The sequence below is a fragment of the Nerophis lumbriciformis genome, linkage group LG03 (assembly GCF_033978685.3).
Source record: "Nerophis lumbriciformis linkage group LG03, RoL_Nlum_v2.1, whole genome shotgun sequence".
NCBI classification, from domain to species: domain Eukaryota; kingdom Metazoa; phylum Chordata; class Actinopteri; order Syngnathiformes; family Syngnathidae; genus Nerophis; species Nerophis lumbriciformis.
Genome location: NC_084550.2, coordinates 28,731,176 through 28,757,668, shown reverse-complemented (window position 1 = coordinate 28,757,668; position 26,493 = coordinate 28,731,176). Strand labels below are relative to the sequence as shown.

Sequence of the window (26,493 nt, the reverse complement as noted above, 5' to 3'; positions counted from 1 at the left end):
TACCATTTCTCAATTCAACATGTTACTACTTCAACATTTCTCCACCGATTTGAAGACATCCAACACCAACCATTTCAACTCATTCTGACCATTCAAGTTTTTTTTTACCATTTTCAAATAAATTCCCGCTTTTCCCGAAATTCCCAATTTTTGGGAAATTCCCATTGGAATGAATGGGACATTCTTCAAAGTTCCACAACTTCCACATTATTCATCTGATTCAAACAGTTCCAACTTCAAAATATTCAGCCTGTTCTGGAATGGTGTGCTCTACTTCAACAATTCTAAAAAGAATTCACAGATTTCCCATAATTACTTTTTTTTTGTGCATTGGCCATTTTTCAAACTTCCACCAATCCCACATTCTTCACCCTATTCCAACCATTCCACCTTCAACACAATCCATCATCCAGAAAATTCAAACTACTTTTTCCAAATTCAAAAAAATTGCAGGATTTTCCAGAATTCCTGCTTTTCCAAAGCCCTATTTGCACCCTTTTTCCTGCCGACGACGCCTCCCACATTTTTCAACCCACTTCAACCGTTCCACCGTCAAAACATTCCTCTTAATCAGGACAAAAACCGAAGTTGTTTTTTTGAAATGGAAAAATTCCCGGTTTTACCGAAATTCCAGCAATTCCGTAATACCATTTCTCAATTCAACATGTCACTACTTCAACATTTCTCGACAGATTTGAAAAATTTCAACACCAACCATTTCAACTCATTGTGACCATTCAAGTTTTTTTTTTACCATTTTCCAAAAAATTCCCGCTTTTCCGGAACATTCTTTAAAGTTCCACAACTTCCACATTTTTCATCTGATTCAAACTGTTCCATTTTCAAAATGTTCAGCCTGTTCTGGAATTGTGTGCTCTACTTCAACTATTTAAAAAAAAAAAAATCCCAGATTTCCCATAATTCCTTTTTTTTTTGCATTTTCCCCATTCAAAATGGTTTTCGTCCTGGTCGTGGAACTGTGGACCAGCTCTATACTCTCGGCAGGGTCCTTGAGGGTGCATGGGAGTTTGCCCAACCAGTCTACATGTGTTTTGTGGACTTGGAGAAGGCATTCGACCGTGTCCCTCGGGAAGTCCTGTGGGGAGTGCTCAGAGAGTATGGGGTATCGGACTGTCTGATTGTGGCAGTCCGCTCCCTGTATGATCAGTGCCAGAGCTTGGTCCGCATTGCCGGTAGTATGTCGGACACGTTTCCAGTGAGGGTTGGACTCCGCCAAGGCTGCCCTTTGTCACCGATTCTGTTCATAACTTTTATGGACAGAATTTGTAGGCGCAGTCAAGGCGTTGAGGGGATCTGGTTTGGTGGCTGCAGGATTAGGTCTCTGCTTTTTGCAGATGACGTGGTCCTGATGGCTTCATCTGGCCAGGATCTTCAGCTCTCACTGGATCGGTTCACAGCTGAGTGTGAAGCGACTGGGATGAGAATCAGCACCTCCAAGTCCGAGTCCATGGTTCTCGCCTGGAAAAGGGTGGAGTGCCATCTCCGGGTTGAGGAGGAGATCTTGCCCCAAGTGGAGGAGTTCAAGTACCTCGGAGTCTTGTTCACGAGTGAGGGAAGAGTGAATCGTGAGATCGACAGGCGGATCGGTGCGGCGTCTTCAGTAATGTGGACGCTGTATCGGTCAGTTGTGGTGAAAAAGGAGCTGAGCCGGAAGGCAAAGCTCTCAATTTACCGGTCGATCTACGTTCCCATCCTCACCTATGGTCATGAGCTTTGGGTTATGACCGAAAGGACAAGATCACGGGTACAAGCGGCCGAAATGAGTTTCCTCCGCCGGGTGGCGGGGCTCTCCCTTAGAGATAGGGTGAGAAGCTCTGCCATCCGGGAGGAGCTCAAAGTAAAGCCGCTGCTCCTCCACATCGAGAGGAGCCAGATGAGGTGGTTCGGGCATCTGGTCAGGATGCCACCCGAACGCCTCCCTAGGGAGGTGTTTAGGGCACGTCCGACCGGAAGGAGGCCGTGGGGAAGACCCAGGACACGTTGGGAAGACTATGTCTCCCGGCTGGCCTGGGAACGCCTCGGGGTCCCACAGGAAGAGCTGGACAAAGTGGCTGGGGAGAGGGAAGTCTGGGCTTCCCTGCTTAGGCTGCTGCCCCCGCGACCCGACCTCGGATAAGCGGAAGAAGATGGATGGATGGATGGATTTTCCCCATTCAAAATGAATTGGCCATTTTTCAAACTTCCACAATTCCCACATTTTCCAACCTATTCAAACCATTCCACCTTCAACACATTCCACCATTCTGGAAATTCAAACTTCCCTTTTTCCAAGTTCAAAAAAATTCCAGGATTTTCCAGAATTCCTGCGTTTCCAAAGTCCTATTTCCACCCTTTTTTCTGGTGATGACTCCTCCCACATTTTTCAACCCACTTCAACCGTTCCACCATCAAAACATTTCTCTTAATCAGGACAAAAAAACTAAGTTGTTTTTTTAACTGGAAAAATTCCCGGTTTTACCGAAATTCCAGGAATTCCGTAATACCATTTCTCAATTAAACATGTCACTTCTTTAACATTTCTCGACAGATTTGAAAAATTTCCACACCAACCATTTCAACTCATTCTGACGATTCAAGTTTTTTACCATTTAAAAAAAAAATTCCCGCCTTTACCGAAAGTCCCACATTTTCGGGAAATTCCCATTGAAATGAATGGGACATTCTTCAAAGTTCCACAACTTCCAAATTTTTCATCTGATTCAAATTGTTCCAACTTCAAAATATTCAGCCTGTTCTGGAATTGTGTGCTGTACTTCAACAATTCTAAAAAAAAATTCCCAGATTTTCCATAATTACTTTTTTTGTGTGCATTTTCCCATTCAAAATGAATTGGCCATTTTTCAAACTTCCACAATTCCCACATTTTTCAACCTATTCAAACCATTCCACCTTCAACACATTCCACCATTCTGGAAATTCAAACTTCCCTTTTTCCAAGTTCAAAAAAATTCCAGGATTTTCCAGAATTCCTGCGTTTCCAAAGTCCTATTTCCACCCTTTTTTCTGGTGACGACTCCTCCCACATTTTTCAACCCACTTCAACCGTTCCACCATCAAAACATTCCTCTTAATCAGGACAAAAACCGAAGTTGTTTTTTTGAACTGGAAAAATTCCCGGTTTTACCGAAATTCCAGGAATTCCGTAATACAATTTCTCAATTAAACACGTCACTTCTTTAACATTTCTCGACAGATTTGAAAAATTTCCACACCAACCATTTCAACTCATTCTGACCATTCAAGTTTTTTTTTACCATTTTCCAAAAAATTCCCACTTTTCCCGAAATTCCCAAATTTTGGTGAAATTCCCATTGGAATGAATGGAACATTCTTCAAAGTTCCACAACTTCCACATTTTTCATCTGATTCAAACTGTTCCATTTTCAAAATGTTCAGCCTGTTCTGGAATTGTGTGCTCTACTTCAACTATTCTAAAAAAAAAAATCCCAGATTTCCCATAATTCCTTTTTTTTTTTTTGCATTTTCCCCATTCAAAATGAATTGGCCATTTTTCAAACTTCCACCATTTCCACATTCTTCAACCTATTCAACCCAATCCACCTCAAACACATTCCACCATTCTGGAAATTCAAACTACCCTTATTCCAAGTTTTAAAAAATTCCAGGATTTACCAGAATTCCTGCTTTTCCAAAGCCCTAGTTCCATCCTTTTTTCTGGCGACTACTCCTCCCACATTTTTCAACGCATTTCAACCGCTCCACCGTCAAAACATTCCTCTTAATCAGGACAAAAAATAAAGTTGTTTTTGAACTGGAAAAATTCCCGGTTTTACCGAAATTCCAGGAATTCCGTAATACCATTTCTCAATTCAACATGTTACTACTTCAACATTTCTCGCTAGATTTGAAAAATTTCAACACCAACCATTTCAACTCATTCAGACCATTCAAGTCATTTAACATTTTCAAAAAGATTCCTGCTTTTCCCGAAATTCCAAATTTTTTCTGAAATTCCCATTGAAATGAATGGGACATTCTTCAAAGTTCCACAATTCCCACATTTTTCATCTGATACAAACTTCCAACTTCAAAATATTCAGCCTGTTCAGGAATTGTGTGCTCTACTTCAACAATTCTAAAAAAAATTCCCAAATTTCCCATAATTCCTTTTTTTGGTGCATTTTCCCCATTCAAAATGAATTGGCCATTTTTCAAACTTCCACAATTCTCACATTCTTCAACCCATTCAAACCATTCAACTCATCCTCGACATTCAAACTACCATTTTTCCACATTTGACACATTTCCAGGAATTCCCGTTTTTTGGTAACCTATTTCCACCCGTAAATTAGACTACCGGTACTCCTTTCACATTTTTCAAACGTTCCACCATCAAAACACTGCTCATATTCAGGATAAAAACCAAGTTGGTTAAGGGACCAGAACAATTCCAGGTTTTCCCGAAATTCCAGGAATTTCTCAATTAAAAACTGTTACTAATTCAAGATTTCTTGACTGATTTCAACAATTCCAACACCAACCAATTCAGCTCATTCAGGACATTCATGCTCCTAAGCATTTTCAAAAAAATCCTGCTTTTCCCAAAATTTCCAGGAAGTTCACATTGAAATGAATTGGCCATTTTTCAAACTTCCACAATCCCCACATTCTTCAACCCATTCAAACCATTCCACCTTCAACACATTTCACCATTCTGGAAATTCAAACTACCCTTTTTCCAAGTTCAAAAAAATTCCAGATTTTCCAGAAATTCCCTTATACCATTTACTACTTCAATATTTCTTGCCCGATTTAAACAATTCTAACACCCACCAATTCAGCTCATTCAGGACATTCATGCTCCTAATCATTTTCACAAAATCCTGCTTTTCCCAAATTTCCAGGAAGTTCCCATTGAAATGAATGGGACATTTTTCCAAGTTGCACAATTCCCACATTTTTCAACCTATTCAAACCATTCCAACTTTAACACATTCCACTCATCCTGGACATTGAAACTAACACTTTCCCAAGTTAGCATTTCAGTTCAGCGTCAGCTCTCCAACATTCAAACTATTCTTACATTCATACTACATTCTGTCAGCATTTCACTTCAACTTCAGCATTGGAACGTTCACACCTCTTCTAGGTTCAATGGTAGAATTGAGACAAAAGGTATTGGCTCGGATTTAGCAGAGTATATTTACCATCCTTCTCTGCCACGATCCTATATATGTAGAAGCCATAAACAAAGGTCCGCATAGCATCTCCAGATGCATGGGCCACCAAACCTTCATCCAGCATTTTCTAGAATGACAAAAGAGCAAAAAAAGATGATTAAACAGTTAAAGTACTTGTTCAGGACAATGTCTCCAGGAAGACCTTGGTGGGAAACACAGACTAACTTATCATGAAGATATGGCAGAAATAAAAGCCATACTTACCATCACAGGGGATGATCTATACATTGGGGAAACATTTTCCAAGAAGGGAAAATGTGTGTTGCAAAAACAAAAATGAGTGAGAAAGCTGATGTAGTGAAGTTATTTCTAGAAACACACCATGAATGACACAGTTGTAGGATCATGTGGGGCTTGGTGATTCCAAGTTTGGATGACATTTTGAAAGTCCATCTTGAAACATTTAAAGTCAATTTAGAATTTTCTGTAATCCAAAGACTTTGGAGATGATTTATTGTCAATACCTCCATACATGCAAGGCATACGGAAGAATCGAGACACTACTTTCCCCAGCTCAATAACCTCAATGAGCGACACCAGTTTGTCGTTTCAAAGGAAAAATGACATGTCAATCAAGACAGTTGAGGCTTACCTGCATGATATCCACAGCCATGTTCTGTGTGACCACACCCTCAACGTTGGTGACCAGCCAGTGGATGACCTCTGCACTTATGAAGCAGTTGAGGGGCAGACCTCTCTGCTCGGGCAGCAGCAGCACACCTGTGCTATGTCAGCATGGAACACAGGAAACATCTCATTAACCACATAGACTAGGATTTATTTATCCCCACCACTGTACAAACATGCAGTCCTGGTCAAAGGTGTACGTACACTTGTAAAGAACATCATGTCATGGCTGTCTTGACTTTACAATCATTATTATTTTTTTGTGATGTAGTGATTGGAGCACATACTTGTTGGTCACAAAAAACATTTATGAAGTTTGCTTCTTTTATGAATTTATTATGGGTCTACTGAAACTGTGCTGGGTCAAAAGTATACATACAGCAATGTTAATATTTGCTTACATGTCCCTTGGCAAGTTTACCTGCAATAAGGCGCTTTTGGTAGCCATCCACAAGCTTCTGCTTGACCACTTGACCACTAAATTGCTGCAGTTCAGCTAAATGTGTTGCTTTTCTGACATGGACTTGTTTCTTCAGCATTGTCCACACGTTTGCCATGAAAGTGTGAAGCATGGAAGTATTTGACTTGAGAGTCAGCGAGGGGACTTACGTGGGATGTTTAATGGCCTGCAGGATCTCCAGCATTGTTGAGGAGGAGGACAGAGACAGGTCGTCCACTGCAGACTGCCCACTGAACACATATAATATAAACAAATATATACAAATAACATCAACTGCAGACAACAAATAACATCAACTGCAGACAACAAATAACATCAACTGCAGACAACAAATAACATCAACTGCAGACAACAAATAAACTGCAGACAACAAATAACATCAATTGCAGACAACAAATAACATCAACTGCAGACAACAAATAAACTGCAGACAATAACTAAACTGCAGACAACAAATAACATCAACTGCAGACAATAAATAAAGTGCAGACTGCCAACAAACAACATAAAGAACTGTTACTGAGCCACAGTGGTGGGGAAATGGCTCATAGTTGACGTGTTGGAAAGTGACTCATTTTCCCTAATTTTCTAAAGTGTTGTAAGCATTATATCCCGCCCTCTTCCTGTTTTGAGCAAGTAAACTATGCCCCACATAAACAAAAAATCAAGACTTTTTGACGGAAAAAATCCTGACTTTTTGACGGAAAAATCTCAACTTTTTGACGAAAAAAATTCCGATTTTTTGACGAAAAAAATCCAGACTTTTTGACGGAAAAAAATCTGACTTTTTGACAGACAAAATCCAGACTTTTTGGCAGAAAAAAAATCCTGGATTTTGGACGGAAAACATCCCGACTTTTTGACGGAAAAAATTCTGATTTTTTGACGAAAAAAAATCCAGACTTTTTGACGGAACAAATTCCAGACTTTTTGACGGAAAAAAATCCAGACTTTTGACGGAAAAAAATCCAGACTTTTTGACGGAAAAAATTTCAGACTTTTTGACGGAAAAAAACCAGACTTTTTGACGGAAAAAATTCCAGACTTTTTGACAGGAAAAATCCAGACTTTTTGGCAGAAAAAAAATCCCCATTTATTGACAGAAAAAAATCTAGACTTTTTGACAGAATAAAATCCAGATTTTTTGACAGAAAAAAAATCCAGATTTTTTGACAGGAAAAATCCAGATTTTTTGACAGGAAAAATCCAGATTTTTTGACAGGAAAAATCCAGATTTTTTGACAGGAAAAATCCAGATTTTTTAACAGAAAAAACCCCCAGATTTTCGTACAGAAAAATCCCGATTTTTGGACAGAAAAAAATCCCGAAAAAATTCCTATTTATCGACAGAAAACAATCCAGAGTTTTTGTCAGAAAAAATCCAGAGTTTTTGTCAGAAAAAATCCAGACTTTTTGTCAGAAGAAATCCAGACTTTTTGACGGAAAAAATCCAGATTTTTTGACAGAAACAAATCCAGACTTTTTGACAGAAAAAATCCAGACTTTGACGGAAAAAAATCCCGATTTTTTGACGGAAAAATCCCGATTTTTTGACAGAAAAAAAATCCAGATTTTTTGACGGAAAAATCCGTATTTTTTGACAGAAAAAATCCAGATTTTTTCACAGAAAAAAAATCCAGACTTTTCCCGCAAAAATATCCAGGTTTTTTGACAGAAAAAAAAGACTTTTTGACAAAAAAAATCCAAATTTTTTGACGAAAAAAAAATCCCGATTTTTTTTACCAAAAAAAATCCCGATTTTTTGACAGTCAAAATTACGACTTTTTGACAGAAAAAAATCCCGATTTTTTGACAGAAAAAAATCCAGACTTTTTCACAGAAAAAATCCAGATTTTGTCTCAGAAAGAATCCAGACTTTTTCAAAGAAAAAAAATCTCGATTTTTTGACAGGAAAAAATCCAGACTTTTTCACAGAAAAAATCCAGACTTTTTGACAGACAAAAATCCTGACATTTTGACAGTAAAAACTCACCTTTTTGACAGTAAAAACGCACCTTTTTGACAGTAAAAACGCACCTTTTTGACAGAAAAAAATCCAGACTTTTTCACAGAAAAAATCCAGACTTTGTCACAGAAAGAATCCAGACTTTTTGACAGAAAAAAATCCAGACTTTTTCACAGAAAAAAATCCAGACTTTGTCACAGAAAGAATCCAGACTTTTTGACAGACAAAAATCCTGACATTTTGACAGTAAAAACGCACCTTTTTGACAGAAAAAAATCCCGAGTTTTTGACAGAAAAAATCCAGATTTTTTGACAGAAAAAAATCCAGATTTTTTGACAGAAAAAAAATCCAGATTTTTTGACAGGAAAAATCTCGATTGTTTCAAAGAAAAAAATCCAGACTTTTTCCACAAAAAAATCCAGGTTTTTTGACAGAAAAAAAGACTTTTTGACCAAAAAAATCCCAATTTTTTGACGAAAAAAACCCCGATTTTTTGATAGACAAAATCACAACTGTTTGACAGAAAAAATCTCGACTTTTTGACAGAAAAAAATCTCGATTTTTTCGACAGAAAAAAATCCAGACTTTTTCACAGACAAAATCCAGACTTTGTCACAGAAAGAATCTAGACTTTTTGACAGAAAAAAATCCTGACATTTTGACAATAAAACGCACCTTTTTGACAGAAAAAAAATCCAGATTTTTTGACAGAAAAAAATCCAGATTTTTTGACAGAAAAAAATCCAGATTTTTTGACAGAAAAAAATCCAGATTTTTTGACAGAAAAAAATCCAGATTTTTTGACAGAAAAAAATCCAGATTTTTTGACAGAAAAAAATCCAGATTCTTTGACAGAAAAAAATCCAGATTTTTTGACAGAAAAAAATCCAGATTTTTTGACAGAAATTTTTTTAGATTTTTTGACAGAAAAAAATCCAGACTTTTTCACAGAAAAAATCCCGATTTTGTCACAGAAAGAATCCCGACTTTTTGACAAAAAAAAAATCCAGATTTTTTGACAGAAAAAAATCCCGACTTTTTGACAGAAAAAAATCCAGATTTTTTTGCCAGAAAAAATCCAGACTTTTTGACAGGACAAATCCCAACTTTAAGTGTACCTGGGGTCAAATGCAGTCTCTCCCACAGAATGTGCTGCCGCTACAGCTGTCAGTCCTGCTGGAAGTCCCTTGTCCACACCTTCAACATGTTCAGCAGGCAACTATAGAATAGAAAACACTTCACATTATTTCCCATCCAATGTGCAAATACATAACATTAATTGCTAAAATATTAACCAACCAAAGCCTCACTGACTCAAAGTATGAAGGTGTTTAGTACAACAAGTTGAAAAAAGAGGTTGACCTTGCGTGGACTTTCTGCTGTGACCACACTGGACAGTTCAATAATGGAAGTGAAGGGCCTCGCCTTCTGCTGCTGCTCCTCCAGTGTTCTGTCAAAGTCAAGAAAAGGCTGTGAAGACTCAAAGATGACAACTCCTGGCTCCAGTGTAAATGTTTGGACTCGCATGCCCAGATGACACCTCTCCATATTGGATTGGAGTGTAAACTTGTATCTTAGATCTTCTACCTTTTGCTCTTGGCCATGGCCCTGGGCCTCTCCATAAGTTGGCCAAATAGTATTGTATTGTGCCTCTTTTGTGCTGCTTTGTATCATTTAGTATCTCGACACACATGATCACAGATGACCTACAATTGCTGCAGTCTAAATTAGGGGTGTCCAAAGTTTTGTCGGCCCGCAGCATATTGTCAAAAAACAGTAAAAATGTCAGAAAAAAGAGCAAAAAGACAATGTAATGAGAAAAAGCTGAAGTTCTGATACTACTAATTTGCTTTCCACTGCTCGAGTTTTGTTGGCACGCAGCAAACTGTAAAAATTGAAGATAAAAGAGCGAAAACATTTTTTATGTCATTTAAAAAAGATTACATTTTGATACTAATAAATAATAAAAATATACTTTGTCATCTATAACCCAAAGCTGACACAAAGTTGTCTTTATTTTTTTTAGAAAGTTTACACACCTCATCTAAAATATTAGAATTTTTCAAAATAAAAAGAAAAAGTTAACTACACAGTCAGTTAAAAATAAAATAAAGAAAATAATACTATACATTAATTAATTAATTAAATTGACAAATGTGAAGTGAAGTGAATTACATTTATATAGCGCTTTTTCTCAAGTGACTAAAAGCGCTTTAGATAGTGAAAGCCAATATCTAAGTTACATTTAAAGCAGTGTGGGTGGCACTGGGAGCAGGTGGGTAAAGTGTCTTGCCCAAGGACACAACGGCAGTGACTAGGATGGCGGAAGCGGGGATCGAACCTGGAACCCTCAAGTTGCTGGCACGGCCACTCTAACAACCGAGCTATACCGCTCGGTTGGTAGATAATGAAAATAACTACAATAATAAAAACTATTAAAAGTATAACTAACATTAATATTTTTGTAAAGCAGAATGTTTGACAAGAGGTTGTGCAGTTACACAATCATAACATCATTATTACAATTTATTAGCATTATATTCATACAGGAAAAGGCCCACAAAATATTGTTGGAAAAAACTATGGATTGAGAAAAGCTGAAATGTTGATACTAATAAATATTAATAATATACTTTGTCACTTATAACATAAAGCTGGCACAAAATTGTGTTTTTAAATATTGTCTTTATTTTTATTATTATTGTTTTTTACAAAGTTTAGACACCCCTGATCTAAAATATTAGAATTTCTCAAAATAAAATGTAAACTACATGCACACCGACCTCTGGTTCTGTGTATGTGGGTTACGTGCACACCGACCTCTGATTCTGTGTATGTGGGTTACGTGCACACCGACCTCTGGTTCTGTGTATGTGGGTTACGTGCACACTGACCTCTGGTTCTGTGTATGTGGGATAGGTGCACACCTACCTCTGGTTCTGCTCCATCTCCAGCAAAGCCGACAACGCCGACGTTCCTTTCTTGCCTTGCAGAGGTGTCACGTGCTCAGAAGGATACGAAAGATGAGAATTCATGGCCTTCATTGGATTGCCTTTCTGCTGTGTCAAAACAAACATGACTTCTTTAGCCCACAGCAGAGGTGTCCAAACTTCTTGCCCCGGGAGCCGCATTGGGCGAAAATGCATATACAGTATATATATATATATATATATATATATATATATAAAAATACCGACTTTTTCACAGAAAAAATCCTGATTTGGACAAAAAAAAATCTTGACTTTTCGACAGAAAAAATCCTGACTTTTTGACAGAAAAAATCTGGACTTTTTGACAGAAATAATCCTGACTTTTTGACAGAAAAAAATCCTGATTTTTTGACAGAAAGAAATCCGGACTATTTGGCAGAAAAATCCTGACTTTTTCACAAAAAAATCCGGACTTTTTGACAGAAAAAATCTAGACTTTTTGACAGAAAAAATCTAGACTTTTTGACAGAAAAAATCTAGACTTTTTGACATGAAAAAATCCTGAATTTTTGACCGAAAAAAATCCTGACTTTTTGACAGAAAAAAATCCGGACTTTTTGACAATAAAATCCGGACTTTTTGACGGAAAAAATTCGGACTTTTTGACGAAAGAAAATCCAGACTTTTTGACAGAAAAAATTCTGGACTTTTTGACAATAAAATCCGGACTTTTTGACAGAAAAAAAATCGGACTTTTTGACGGAAAAACTCCCGACTTTTTGACTGAAAAAATCCCGACTTTTTGACAGAAAAATCTAGACTTTTTGACAGAAAAAATCTAAAATTTTGGACAGAAAAATCTACACTTTTTGACATGAAAAAAATCCTGAATTTTTGACCGAAAAAAATCCTGACTTTTTAACAGAAAAAAATCTGGACTTTTTGACAATAAAATTCAGACTTTTTGACAGAAAAAAATCGGACTTTTTGACAGAAAAACTCCCGACTTTTTGACTGAAAAAATCCTGACTTTTTGACAGAAAAAAATCCAGATTTTTTGACAGAAAACAGGAAAATTCTGACTTTTTGACAGAAAAAAATCCAAACTTTGACGTAAAAACTCCCAACTTTTTGACGTAAAAACTCCCGACTTTTTGACGTAAAAACTCCCGACTTTTTGACGGACAAAATCCCGACTTTTTGACAGAAAAAAATCCCAATTTTTTGATGGAAAAAATCCCGACTTTCTGACAGAAAAAATCCTGAATTTTTGACGGAAAAAATCCCGAATGGATTTTAATAGGTGTAATTTTAATTTTTTTATGGTGCCTGGTAGTGTTTTTATAATATCCACAGAGTGAGCAGAGTGTGTTATATGTGACCATGTTTGTTGACTTTTAATGCTGCTTTCATTTTTTTCTTTTTCTGCGCCATGACTAGGGTAGGTTGTTTGGATTAGGTCAAATAAATTTACTAATTATTATAAATGGATATTAAGAGTATGTGAAAGTTCAACTCCTACTTTGTTTACTTCCATGACAACCTTCTTAAAGTTTTGTAATCAATCAGAAATATCAAGCAGCTAATAGTGTCAAACATGGATAAGTGTGGAGGGAATGGAATTCAATGGGTGTAATTTAGAATTTTTTATGGTGCTTGGAAGTGTTTTTATAATATCCACAGAGTGAGCAGGTTGTGTTATATGTGACCATGTTTGCTGACTTTTTGTGCTGCTTTAATTGTTGTTTTCTTCCTGCGCCATGACTAGGGAAGGTTGTTTGGATTAGGTCATATAAGTATACTAATTATCATAAATGGATATTAAGAGTATGTGAAAGTTCAACTCCTACCTTGTTTACTTCCATGACGACCTCCTTAAAGTTTTGTAATCGATCAGTAATATCAAGCAGCTAAAATGTGTCAAACATGGATAAGTATGGGGAGTGTTTAGCATTGGGTGTGATTCTGAATTTTATTATGGCGCATGGACATTTTTTAGAATATCCACAAATTGTGTAATATGGTGTTATGTGTGACCATGTCTATTGGCTAGAGTTTGTTTTTTTTGCACCATGACTAGGGAATGTTGTTTGTATTGGGTCATATAAGTAAATGCTGCCCTTGGTTACATTCATAGCACGATCAGTGATAGACCTGAAATACTCATACTTAAGTACCATCCAAGCACCAATACGGTTTTAAAATGGAAAACCCCGTCACTGGCCTTGCTGGAGACAGGTGAGAGAGTTAAAATGCGGTTGCATTTTTCAGACACTCACTCTGATGATTCTGTCGGATCGATGACGTCGTCGAATGCGGTTGAGTCCCTCCAAGAAGCGGATAAAACCATCCAACAGGACCCAATCGCCATTGGCGGCCATCCCTGTGGCGGGTCCGTCGCCGTACACGTCCCAGTGGCCATCACCGTCGGCCACGCGTCGAGCGCCACCCGCTGGAAGCAAGAGGAACCTGGTCCTCCAGAACTTAAGCGAGTCGATCAAACTAGGGGAGGCAGAGGAAAGGCGTAGGAAATTAACGATGCTCATTTTTGGAGGTAAAGTTCAACGAGTCTCTGGCAGCGCCCGTAAATTCCAGACTATAAGCCGGTAGTTTTTTCCTATGCTTTGAACCCTGCGGGTTAAAAAAAAAATCCCGACTTTTTCACAGAAAAAAATCCTGACTTTTTCACAAAACAAATCCAGACTTTTTGACGGAAAAAAATCCAGACTTTTTGACAACAAAAAATACCGACTTTTTGACTGAAAAAAATAGCGAATTTTTGACAGGAAAAAATACAGACTTTTTCACAGAAAAAAATTCCGATTTTTTTGACAGAAAAAATCCTGATTTTTTGACAGAAAAAAATAACAACTTTTTGACAGAAAAAAATCCCGACTTTTTGACAGAAAAAAATCCTGACTTTTTCACAGCAAAAAATACCGACTTTTTGACGGAAAAAATACAGACTTTTTGACAGAAAAAATCCCGACTTTGACAGAAAAAAATCCTGACTTTTTGACAGAGAAAAATCCAGACTTTTTGACAGAGAAAAATCCAGACTTTTTGACAGAAAAAAATACCAACTTTTTGACAGAAAAAAATACCAACTTTTTGACAGAAAAAAATCCCGACTATTTGATGGAAAAAAAAACCCAACTATTTGACGGAAAAAAATCCAGAATTTTTGACAGAAAAAAATACAGCATTCTTGACAGAAAAAACCACGACTATTTGACGGAAAAAAATACCGACTTTTTCACAGAAAAATCCGACTTTTTCACAGAAAAAAATACCAACTTTATGATAGAAAAAAATCCAGACTTTTTGACGGTAAAAAATACCGACTTTTGGACGGTAAAAAATACCGACTTTTTGACGGTAAAAAATACCGACTTTTTGACAGAAAAAAATCCCTACTTTTTGACGGAAAAAAATCCAGACTTTTTGACGGAAAAAAATCCAGACTTTTTGGACAGAAAAAAAATCCCGAATTTTGGACAGAAAAAAATCCAGACTATTTGACGGAAAAAAATCCCGAATTTTGGACAGAAAAAAATCCAGACTATTTGACGGAAAAAAATCCAGATTTTTTGACAGAAAAAAATCCAGATTTTTTGACAGAAAAAATCCAGACTTTTTCACAGAAAAAAAATCCAGACTTTTTCACAGAAAAAAATCTTGACTACTTGATGGGAAAAAAACCTGACTTTTTGACGGAAAAAAATCCCGACTTTTTGACAAAAAAAACCTGCCTTTTCGACAGAAAAAATCCTGACTTTTTGACAGAAAAATCCTGACTTTTTCACAGAAAAAAATCCCGACTATTTGACGGAAAAGTTGAGTTAAAGTTCAACGAGTCTCTGGCAACTCCCGTAAAGTGTATGTACACTATTGACCACCACTGTACATACAGAAAAATAATATTTTCCCTAAAACTGAGTAGGTGTGGCTTATATACCAGTGCGCTCTATAGTCCGGAAAATACTGTAAATCAAAACAAGAATTAAATGAAAGAGAAAAACTGCAAACTTTTTTTTCCCCTTGACAAATAATGGGCATTTAAATCTGATGCAAAGACTTTAAGCACCATTAAACATTTAAAAGATGTGTTTTAAGCAGCATGACTCTAAAGCCTTTATGACCACATAGTGAATATTTAAACGTGGTACCTGAAGTCTTCTGATCCAGTGGAGCATATGTACTGGTCCAGGTAATTCCACTTGTATTCCTCTGGTCTCTCATGGGCAAACTCCACCCAGCAAGACACAAAAAGAGCATCCAGATGTGCGGGACACAGGCTGTAGGTGTACTGGATGTGACCCGACTCGTAGGGATATCTGCAACGTACGGCCATTGTTTGTGTCGGGGCAATGACGACATACCACAATCCGGAACTTACTTTGGCAAGTAGCGGGTGACAGTGATGATCTTGTCTTTCAGGCAGACTTTATGGAAGGTCCGGCCCATGCTGAGCCAGTAAACGCTCTCTTCTTCCTCCACCCGACGCAGTGATACCAAACCTTTTCAAAACATCCAGACGTTAGTTGACATAGACTGTCCGCTGGTAGGGCCAAGCCCAGACAAAGGAGAGAGTTGCATCAGGCGTAAACAACTATGTTGCCATGGAAAAGCCCAAGGATAACAACATACTCACCATAGGCTTCCATTTCACCCGCTTTGGAGCCATTAATTACCGTATACAAACAAGAATTGGGTGAACAAATTGGAATTTACATTGCATACACTTAAATATAATTTCCATTGATACAAGCAAAGGATCAAACGATGCAATGGAACAGATCCTATACTTGATCAGAAAAAGATCTGGCGAGTGATATCAAGGATTATCTGTCGGTCGTGTTCCCAGACTTATCGAACTATTGTGCTCCAGACGCCATTCTACACCACAAAACAGATGGAAACTTGTAAAAGCATGTTGCTTCAACGTTGTATTTGTGTTGTAGAATATTGGTTGGGAAATGACCAAAATTCAATGGTCAAATCAACGTCAGAACCCAACTGTGAACGTCTTCTACCACAGGGTTCTTCTAGGACCACAAGACACCGTCACGCCCCTCGGATGCAGAGTTATAACAGGTTTTTCTTTTTCTTTCTTTTCTCAAGTCTTTTGTGCTTTTCAGCCGTCTGGTCTCCTTCCCCAGTCTCCCCTCCGTCATGGTCTCTGACGCTGCTAATAAAGAGACAGGTGATTAGATAACTCGTTCCAGCTGAGGTATGCACTCACCTGTCTGCTGCTTCATGGCCGGCTCCTGCACACACCCTGCCCGCAGGGAACGCGTGGACCACGCCCCTTCCACATGCCTCCACCGTCAGACTCAGGCCGGGCAGCCGTTCGGCCGCGCCTACTCACCTCCACCCCTATAGAGGGCGAGAGAGGAAGTCGGCTACGGCCATCTGCGTGCCCGGTCTGTGGACCACCCGGAAGTTGTAGGGCTGCAATGCAAGGTACCACCGGGTGATCCGCGTGTTGGCATCCTTCATGCGGTGGAGCCATTGGAGCGGTTTGTGGTCCGAGCAGAGACTGAAGGCGCGCCCCAACAGGTAGTAGCGGAGGTCCCTGACCGCCCACCGGATGGCGAGGCACTCCCTCTCCACCGTGCTGTACCTCGCCTCCCGGTCCGACAGTTTTTGGCTGATGTACAGGACGGGGCGGTCGATGCCCTCCACCTGCTGGGACAGCACCGCCCCCAGTCCCCGGCCCGACGCGTCCGCCTACAGACAAAAAGGGATGGTAAAGTCAGGCATGTGCAGTACCGGCTCCTCGCAGAGTGCTGTTTTCACCTTCTCGAATACCCGCTGGCAATGCTCCGTCCACTGGACCAGATCTGGAGCACCCTTTCGAGTGAGGTCCGTCAATGGGCTGGTTAAGTCCGCGAACCGGGGAATGAACCGGCGGTAATAACCCGCCAGACCCAAAAACTGCCTCACCTCCTTTTTTGTCTTGGGGGGTGGACAGGCTGCGATCACCGCCGTCTTGTCTACTTGTGGCGCCACATGCCCCGACCCCCAAGTGGTACCCCAGATACTGTACCTACCTTCGGCCAACCACGCACTTTGCCGGGTTGGCGGTGAACCCCGCCCGCCTCAGGGACTCGAGCACCGCCCCCGCCCGCCGCATGTGTTCTTCCCAGCCGCTACTCTGGATGATGACATCATCCAGGTATGCAGCCGCGTATGCCGCGTGGGGGCGCAGCACTCGGTCCATGAGGCGCTGGAACGTGGCGGGCGCACCGAACAAACCAAACGGAAGTGTGGAAAAGGCCGTTTTTTCTCGGGACTCCGGTGACAGGGGAATCTGCCAGTAGCCCTTGGTCAAATCCAGTGTCGTGAAAACGTGGACCCGAGGCATTGGGTACGCGTCAAAACGTGATATTTCATTCACCTTGCGGTAATCCACACAGAACCGCACAGACCCGTCCTTCTTCCCTACCAGAACAATGGGACTGCACCACACACTGTGGGATTCTTCTATTACCCCCAACTCAAGCATGGTTTTTAATTCTTCTCGAACTACTTTGCGTTTGTGTTCGGGGAGCCGGTATGGCCGAGACCGCACCGTAACCCCCGGGCTGGTCTCAATATGATGCTGAATGAGATTCGTGCGGCCGGGCCGAGAGGACAACACATCAGAGAAGCGCCGCTGCAGCTTGGCAACGCCCGCTCTCTGTGCTAACGTGAGCTGGTTGTCACAGGGGAGGGGAGGGGGTGGGGCAGAGCGCGGGATCTCTGGTCCCAACTCCTCCTCCTCCCTCACTACCGTTACCATGGAAACAGGCTCCGCCTCCCTCCATGCTTTCAGTAGGTTCAGATGGTAGATCTGAGCGTCGAACCTCGTAATCCACATCACCCACTTGACCTCAAAAGGCCCTTGCCACTTCGCAAGTAATTTGGAGCTGGAGGTTGGAAGCAATACAAGCACTTTTTCTCCCAGTGAAAATGTTCCTAGCTGCCTCCCCTTGTTATACGCGCGCTGCTGATGTTCCTGGGCGTGGAGCAAATTCTCACGTAACAAGTGCCCCACCATGTGGAGTTTTGCTCGCATGTCCATGACGTACTGGATTTCGTTTTTGCTGGAGCTCGGACCCTCCTCCCAGCTTTCCTTAATTACGTCCAGCACTCCGTTCAGAAGGCGCAAAGCCTACGGAGGCCTGAGGTACCTCCCGCATAGCAAACATTAGGGGATCCAGATTTATCCCAATTTGGTTTGTCCTCGTGCATAAACTTACGGATCATGGTTTTCAGCGTTTTATTTAATCTCTCCACCAGCCCATCTGTTTGTGGATGGTACACGCTGGTGCGGATTGCCTTGATTCCCAGTAACCCGTATAGTTCCTTTATCGTGCGTGACATAAAGGACATGCTCTGGTCAGTCAGAATCTCTTTCGGGATTCCGACTCGGGAGATGACCTGAAACAGAGCTTGCGCGACACTCTTGGCAGAGGTAGAACGTAGAGGCACTGCTTCGGGATAGCGCGTAGCGTAATCCACCAGGACTAGCACAAAGCGGTATCCCCGTGTGCTCGGGTGGAATGGCCCAATGAGGTCCATCCCAAATCTCTCGAAAGGGACCTCCATGAGCGGTAATGGGTCAAAGGCGCTTTTGGGGTGGCCGCCGGATTCACCAGCTGGCAATCCGGGCAGGCAGCGCACCAGCGGCGCACGTCGGCCCGGATGCCCGGCCAATAGAATCGGACGATGACCCGATTGAGTGTTTTGTCGTACCCCATGTGGCTAGACATGGGATTAAAATGCGCCGCCTGGAAAACCATTTCCCGGCGGCGTTTTGGCACCAACAACTGGGTGGATTCCCCTCCGGTTTGAGTGTCACGGCTCACTCGGTATAACCTGTCCCTAATGATTAAAAAGTGGGGGAATACCCGCGCTTTCCCCGGGCGCACCAGCTGACCGTCGATGTAATCCACCTGGTCCCAGGTCCTGTGCCAACACAAAGGGGCGGTCTTCGGGGCCCGGAACCGGCGTCGGTGGTCCTCCGGGCTTCTGCCGACCCGATCCAGGATGGCGCGGCGCAGGTTAGGGAAGTGCATCCGGGCGGCCGCTTGTAGATTCAACGTCGCCCGCTGCGCCTCCCCCACCAAGAGCGGCAGCAGCTTCACGCCTCACTCTTCCTCCGGCCACCTGCCTGCTGCTGCCGTGGCCTCGAACACGTCGAGGTACGTGTGGGGGTCCTTTGCTTTTGCCATGTGCTGCATGGAGGTTGCTGTTCTTGCCTCTGATGACCCTGCCGCCCTGTCAACGTTGTATTTGTGTTGTACAAACCCCGTTTCCATATGAGTTGGGAAATTGTTAGATGTAAATATAAACAGAATACAATGATTTGCAAATCATTTTCAACCCATACTCAGTTGAATATGCTACAAAGACAACATATTTGATGTTCAAACTGATAAACTTTTTTTTTTTTGCAAATAATCATTAACTTTAGAATTTGATGCCAGCAACACGTGACAAAGAAGTTGGGAAAGGTGGCAATAAATACTGATAAAGTTGAGGAATGCTCATCAAACACTTATTTGGAACATCCCACAGGTGTGCAGGCTAATTGGGAACAGGTGGGTGCCATGATTGGGTATAAAAACAGCTTCCCAAAAAATGCTCAGTCATTCACAAACAAGGATGGGGCGAGGGTCACCACTTTGTCAACAAATGCCTGAGCAAATTGTTGAACAGTTTAAGAAAAACCTTTCTCAACCAGCTATTGCAAGGAATTTAGGGATTTCACCATCTACGGTCCGTAATATCATCAAAGGGTTCAGAGAATCTGGAGAAATCACTGCACGTAAGCAGCTAAGCCCGTGACCTTCGATCCCTCAGGCTGTACTGCATCAACAAGCGACATCATTGTGTAAAGGATATCACCACATGGGCTCAGGAACACTTAAGAAACCCACTGTCAGTAACTACAGTTGGTCGCTACATCTGTAAGTGCAAGTTAAAACTCTCCTATGCAAGGCGAAAACCGTTTATCAACAACACCCAGAAACGCCGTCGGCTTCGCTGGGCCTGAGCTCATCTAAGATGGATTGATACAAAGTGGAAAAGTGTTCTGTGGTCTGACGAGTCCACATTTCAAATTGTTTTTGGAAACTGTGGACGTTGTGTCCTCCGGACCAAAGAGGAAAATAACCATCCGGATTGTTATAGGCGCAAAGTGTAAAAGGCAGCATGTGTGATGGTATGGGGGTGTATTAGTGCCCAAGACATGGGTAACTTACACATCTGTGAAGGCGCCATTAATGCTGAAAGGTACATACAGGTTTTGGAGCAACATATGTTGCCATCCAAGCAACGTTACCATGGACGCCCCTGCTTATTTCAGCAAGACAATGCCAAGCCACATGTTACATCAACGTGGCTTCATAGTAAAAGAGTGCGGGTACTAGACTGGCCTGCCTGTAGTCCAGACCGGTCTCCCATTGAAAATGTGTGGTGCATTATGAAGCCTAAAATAGCACAACGGAGACCCCCGGACTGTTGAACAACTTAAGCTGTACATCAAGCAAGAATGTGAAAGAATTCCACCTGAGAAGCTTTAAAAATGTGTCTCCTCAGTTCCCAAACGTTTACTGAGTGTTGTTAAAAGGAAAGGCCATGTAACACAGTGGTGAACATGCCCTTTCCCAACTACTTTGGCACATTAAGTTAATTATTATTTTCAAAAAAAAATAAAGTTTATGAGTTTGAACATCAAATATCTTGTCTTTGTAGTGCATTCAACTGAATATGGGTTGAAAAGGATTTGCAAATCATTGTATTCCGTTTATATTTACATCTAACACAATTTCCCAACTCATATGGAAACGGGGTTTGTAGAATATTGTTTGGGAAATGACCAAATTTCAATGGTCAAATCAACGTCAGAACCCAACATTGACTAAACGTTGTCAAAAAGTATGTTTCAAGGTTGTATTTGTGTTGTAGAATATTGGTTGGGAAATGACCAAATTTCAATGGTCAAATCAACGTCAACTATATATGTCAACATTGTGTATGTGCTGAAAGAGTTATCAATCAATCAATCAAAGTTTATTTATATAACCCTAAATCACAAGTGTCTCAAAGGGCTGCACAAGCCACAACGACATCCTCGGTACAGAGCCCACATAAGGGCAAGGAAAAACTCACCCCAGTGGGACGTCGATGTGAATGACTATGAGAAACCTTGGAGAGGACCGCATATGTGGGTAACACCCCCCCACCCCGCTAGGGGAGACCGAATGCAATGGATGTTGAGTGGGTCTGACATAATATTGTGAGAGTCCAGTCCATAGTGAACCCAACATAATAGTTATTGATGATTATTTATCAAAAACTGATCTCAGGCTGGCTGGGTAACAAAGTTAGCCGTGTGAACAAATCACATTACAAACACAAATGTATTTTCATGTAAAAAAAAACGAACAAACCTCTGCTGTACAAAGGACTGCTGCCAAGGGGAGTGGTCACAGTGGGTTGTGATTTCCTCTTGTTGTTTTGGACAATGATCTGGTAGCCCTGCATCAACCTCTGACAGATGAACTCTTCAAATACTTGATTGGCAGTCATCCCAGGAGCGTCATCTTCCCGTCTGGCAAGAAACAACACAACACATTCAAACACCATAAATATATATAAATAATAAATCATATAAAGTGTGGTGCAGGCATATGTCTGAAACATCTTTGGCTTATTAATTATGGCGGACCAACTACGATGATCTTGCTCCAGTGTCATCCCCTCAAAGTATACTTAGTCAACAGGCCTACATGTCACACTAAGGGTGGCCGTAAAAACAATGCCAACACTGTCATAAACCTGTGCCATATAGTGAGACCACACTTAACAACGACAAACACATTTCAGGAGAATATTTGCACCGCAACACAACAAACACAACAGAACACATTCCCAGAATTCCTTGCAGCACCAACTCTTCCGGGACGCTACAGTCATTTTCCCTCGCTTCCCGCCGAGCTGTTAGATGGAGACAGGTGTGGACAATATTGGAGACACTTGTCCCCACACGAAAAGTAAACGGTGAAGGACAAAAATGATATGATGTTGCTTTCTTTTTGTCAATACAGCGTCCATCAGCTGCTGTGACAGAGAGTTAATGAGGTGATGAAACACGTTTTTTTTGTTGTTGTTGGCCAAACTGTTGAACTGAAACATTAGGAAGGCGTTGGAGAAGAACACATCTTGTTTATTAGACTTCATCTTCATTAGCCAAACTGCTTTGTGGTCTATTTTGATTTCAAAAAGTAAACGCCATGTTTTTTTTTTTTACATTACTTGTGTTTTTTTCATGTCACAAAAGGTATTACTTTAAAAAACATTTGACACAGCATTTTGTTAATGTTTTATTGTGTGTACCGGTAGTTAATTCCTATACAACATATTTCTGCTCAAATTCTTAATGGATCATCTACATGTAAATAACTTAAAAAATAAATAATAATAAAAAATACTTTCCCCTATCAAAATGTAAAAATAGAGATAAAGGCATGATGAAATTACAAAAAGCTGACAAGTTTATATTAATAATGAATTAACTGTATATGTATGCATGCATGCTTTTGAGCCCCTGCCTGAAAAAAAAACATTTGCCTTGGTGCCCTAAAATATTCGGCAACACTTGCCTTGACCTTAAAAAGTTAAAATTCACAAACTGTTTGATATAAAATGTCGTTCAACATTTATTCAGTATTTTTTAACTTTAGAAAGTTGTATGGTTGAAACCGATAATGATGCCAAAAAAACATTAAAAAAAGATGGGAAGTCCTCAAATGCTTATTTTGAAAATGTCATTTTGTATTATATTGCAATCTGTTGTTGTGTTCCCTAATTTGAGTGTACATAAATGAAGGTGTGTGTTGCTGAGCCCGATATGGACATCATCTGGACTGGACCTGGTTTTAAAAACCCTTTAAACCAGACCTGGGCAAATAATAGTTTTCGATGCTTAAGATGTAAAGTGTATGATAAGCACTCATGTTTTCTAATGACCGGAAGTCTTCAACTATACTAAGTCATTCAATGCTTGCAATCTGCATGATATACTGGTTACTATGGTCATCTAATTAGTTACTATGGTCATCTAATTAGTTACTATGGTCATCTAATTAGTTACTTTGGTCACTATGAGGTATCTCAGATTGTAGGTGTTTTTTTTTTTGTTTTTTTATCCTTCACGTTCATATTTCACTATGTTTGTTGCATTTTTGGTTGTGTTTCGGTTGATTGTAAAATATGTTGTCAATATTCAGTGTTTTATCCTTCATAGTTAATATTGTAAATCCCACATTCTTTATTTCCATGTACATTCTGGGTGTTTCATTCGGTAAAAAAAAAGTCAAATTCCATTCTGTTTTTTAAGGCGCTCTGTCGTAACGTTTTAAGCTTTCAATCATTATTGTGAGGTTTTGTATTAGTGTTCCTAAAAATAAATATACCGGCCCCCAGACACATTTTTTTAAATCTAAATCTAAATAGCATAATAACAACATAGCTGTAAAGCAAGGAAGGCACACACTACATACACAAAGCCTAACCAGGCGTTTTTCTCTCTCAAGGAATTGTGAAATAAAATCATGTCTGAAGCCCAGAACACTCTACACATTTCCCCACTTTTACTTTAGAGATAAGGAAAGATTGGCCTGGCTCACTAGCATCCCTCTTTATGTTTGTGAACTTTATAGTCTATACATTTAGAGTGATGTGATAAACACTCTAGAAGTCTAGAATGAAAGAGTATATAAGAGAATTGACAGAGTGTGTGTACCTTCAGTGATGAATGATGAGCAGAGGCAGAGTTTGGAGTGTTTTCTTTAGCTCGCTTTCCATTTTTATGTACTCACTGTCCAGGTGCCATTTGACGCCCGCTATCATGCTAATTAGCTGCCTGAAAGCGGGTGACTCCACTGTAGAAATAGCCTGCCTGTCTTCTAGCACACACGCTGCAATGGCTCGTTAAAATCCAGCCGCTGTTGCTTAGGAGGTGAAGTGTGTCTCTCTTTACTAGCTTTGTCAAAGCACATTGCTTTTGTAGCTGTTTCAGCAGATTTGAATTGCTAGGATAGGATCTTTGATCCAAGACACAACTTACATTTAACTAAAATGTTCTTTTCTTTGTGGTCGACAAAAGAAAAGTAGTGAGAATATCTCCATGTTAAGAAACTTGGCTTCGGGCTTCGCCATGACGTCTTGTTGGTACACACACACACACACACACACACACACACACACACACACACACACACACACACACACACACACACACACACACACACACACACACACACACACACACACACACACACACACACACACACACACACACACACACACACACACACACACACAGAGCGCGCTTCTTCCTTGTCGCCTCTTCTGCAGCGCTCCAATAAAACACACTCAGATCTTCTCAGTTTCTAGCCGATTCTACATAAAAAATAACGTAAAATAACGCAGTAACGCATCATGTAGTAACGGTAACTGAGTTACTGAGTATAAAAAATAACGCGTTAGATTACTATTTAACAGCGTTACAGTAACACGTTACAAAGTAACGCGTTAGTCCCAACACTGTTAATAAGTGTATCCCTTGCAGATTGTATTGATATATATTGTTATATTGTTAATATTAATAAGTGTATCCCTTACAGACTGTATTGATATATATTCTAGGAAGCAGAATATTAATAACAGAAAGAAACAACCCTTTTGTGTGAATGGTTAGGGAGTTTTTTTGGGTTGATGCACTAATTGTAAGTGTATCTTGTGTTTTTTTATGTTGATTTAATAAAAAAAATAAAAAAATAAATGTGGTTGTACATATTGGATACTGTAAATGTGAATAGTTTGTGTACGGTGGAGCACACACCTCTCCAGGTCGCTGTGTGGCAGCAAGTCGTAGCATCCCTCCGTGTAGTCACTTTGCAGCATTTGGCGGTCGGGGAAGTAGTCGGTGGTGAGGGGCAAACACGCCGGTGTGGTCAGGGACTTCCAGTCCACACCTACTGTGCAGCAGAAGCTGGGCACTGCCAGGGCCACAGAGGAAGAAGAGGAGTTAAGTTGTACCGATAGATAAAACAAACTCACAAAAGAACAGCGATACTGAACAGGGTAACGTCAATTCTGGACTATAAGCTGCGACTTTTTTCCTACGCGTTGAACCCAGCAGGCACAAGACATTGATGCAACGTTTATTATACGTACATGTCCTTTAAAGCTGACTTGGAAACAAGGTTGCAAAATAGTTGCATTTGTAAATTGAGACAACGTTGATGTCTAATGTTGGATCCACCTTGTTGGTTGGAAAATGACTGCATATCAATGGACAAATCAACGTCACAACCCATCCATCCATTTTCTATCGCTTGTCCCTTTTGGAGTCGCGGGGTTGCTGGTCGCCACCTCATCACAGGGCCAACACAGATAGACAACATTCACACACTAGGGACCATTTAGTGTTGCCAATCAACCTATTCCCAGGTGCATGTCTTTGGAGGTGGGAGGGGCCTATCCCCAGGTGAATGTCTTTGGTGGTGGGAGGGGCCTATCCCCAGGTGCATGTCCTTGGAGGTGGAAACAGTTATATCCCTTTTAAAAGCTTAATAACACAATATGCAATGAATCCTAACAAATCCCTAGAATATATACAAATCAATTCTGTAATCAGCGCAAGATTCAACATAACAACATGGGACAGTAATCGCACGACCGTTAAATTCTTCAAAACATCTGCCCCCAAAGCTTTATCCAAATTGTTTTGCTTTATTATCAAAAATAGATAACACAATAGGTATCCCAACTTTCAGACGTATCCACAAGCCGTGACCCAGAATTCTGGAAACAAATACGCCTCAATATTTCTCGTTTGATTAAGAATCCCCATTTACGACTGATGCAGCTCAAAATACTTTACAGAATACATTTTTAAAAATCCATCAGTCATTGTCAGAATAATTGTACCTAAGTTATCACAAAACTTTGTGTTTCAATGAGTTCCCGGCGAGAGGACAAAAGCTGTCTTTGATCCTACCAAGAAGAAGCCTTGTAAAACTCCACTGTGTAGGATGGGAAGCAACGGGAAGGTGTTCTGTTTCTTTCATGTGTCGTAATCAACAGAAATATATTGTCTTGACCTGAGAACTACAAAACAGAGAAGAAGCAGGACCAGACTCCCCTCCAGGCACTGCTTCTTTGAACTCTTTTACGACCTTTTCTTTGACCTGTTTGTAATCAAAGACAATGGCTGTTTACGACCG

The 26,493-nt window shown here is 40.4% G+C and overlaps 1 protein-coding gene across 5 annotated transcripts in view; it reads right to left on the bottom strand.

The window, feature by feature from the left end:
* The window catches only part of depdc5 (DEP domain containing 5, GATOR1 subcomplex subunit), a 68,642-nt gene that overhangs the window by 12,000 nt on the left and 30,149 nt on the right, over positions 1 to 26,493 (bottom strand). For 2 of the 5 annotated variants that reach the window (XM_061936437.2, XM_061936452.2), the window contains 11 exons: positions 25,107 to 25,263; positions 21,652 to 21,812; positions 15,606 to 15,726; positions 15,376 to 15,543; positions 13,486 to 13,708; positions 11,208 to 11,335; positions 9,639 to 9,726; positions 9,395 to 9,495; positions 6,459 to 6,539; positions 5,815 to 5,947; positions 5,190 to 5,289 (listed from right to left, as the gene is read on the bottom strand). In XM_061936437.2, coding sequence (XP_061792421.2) covers positions 5,190 to 5,289; positions 5,815 to 5,947; positions 6,459 to 6,539; positions 9,395 to 9,495; positions 9,639 to 9,726; positions 11,208 to 11,335; positions 13,486 to 13,708; positions 15,376 to 15,543; positions 15,606 to 15,726; positions 21,652 to 21,812; positions 25,107 to 25,263 — 1,461 coding nt within the window. Of the gene's footprint in view, positions 1 to 5,184; positions 5,290 to 5,814; positions 5,948 to 6,458; positions 6,540 to 9,394; positions 9,496 to 9,638; positions 9,727 to 11,207; positions 11,336 to 13,485; positions 13,709 to 15,375; positions 15,544 to 15,605; positions 16,940 to 21,651; positions 21,813 to 25,106; positions 25,264 to 26,493 lie in introns of those variants that run through there. The other 3 variants (XM_061936445.2, XM_061936461.2, XM_061936469.2) reach the window with 3 other exon arrangements.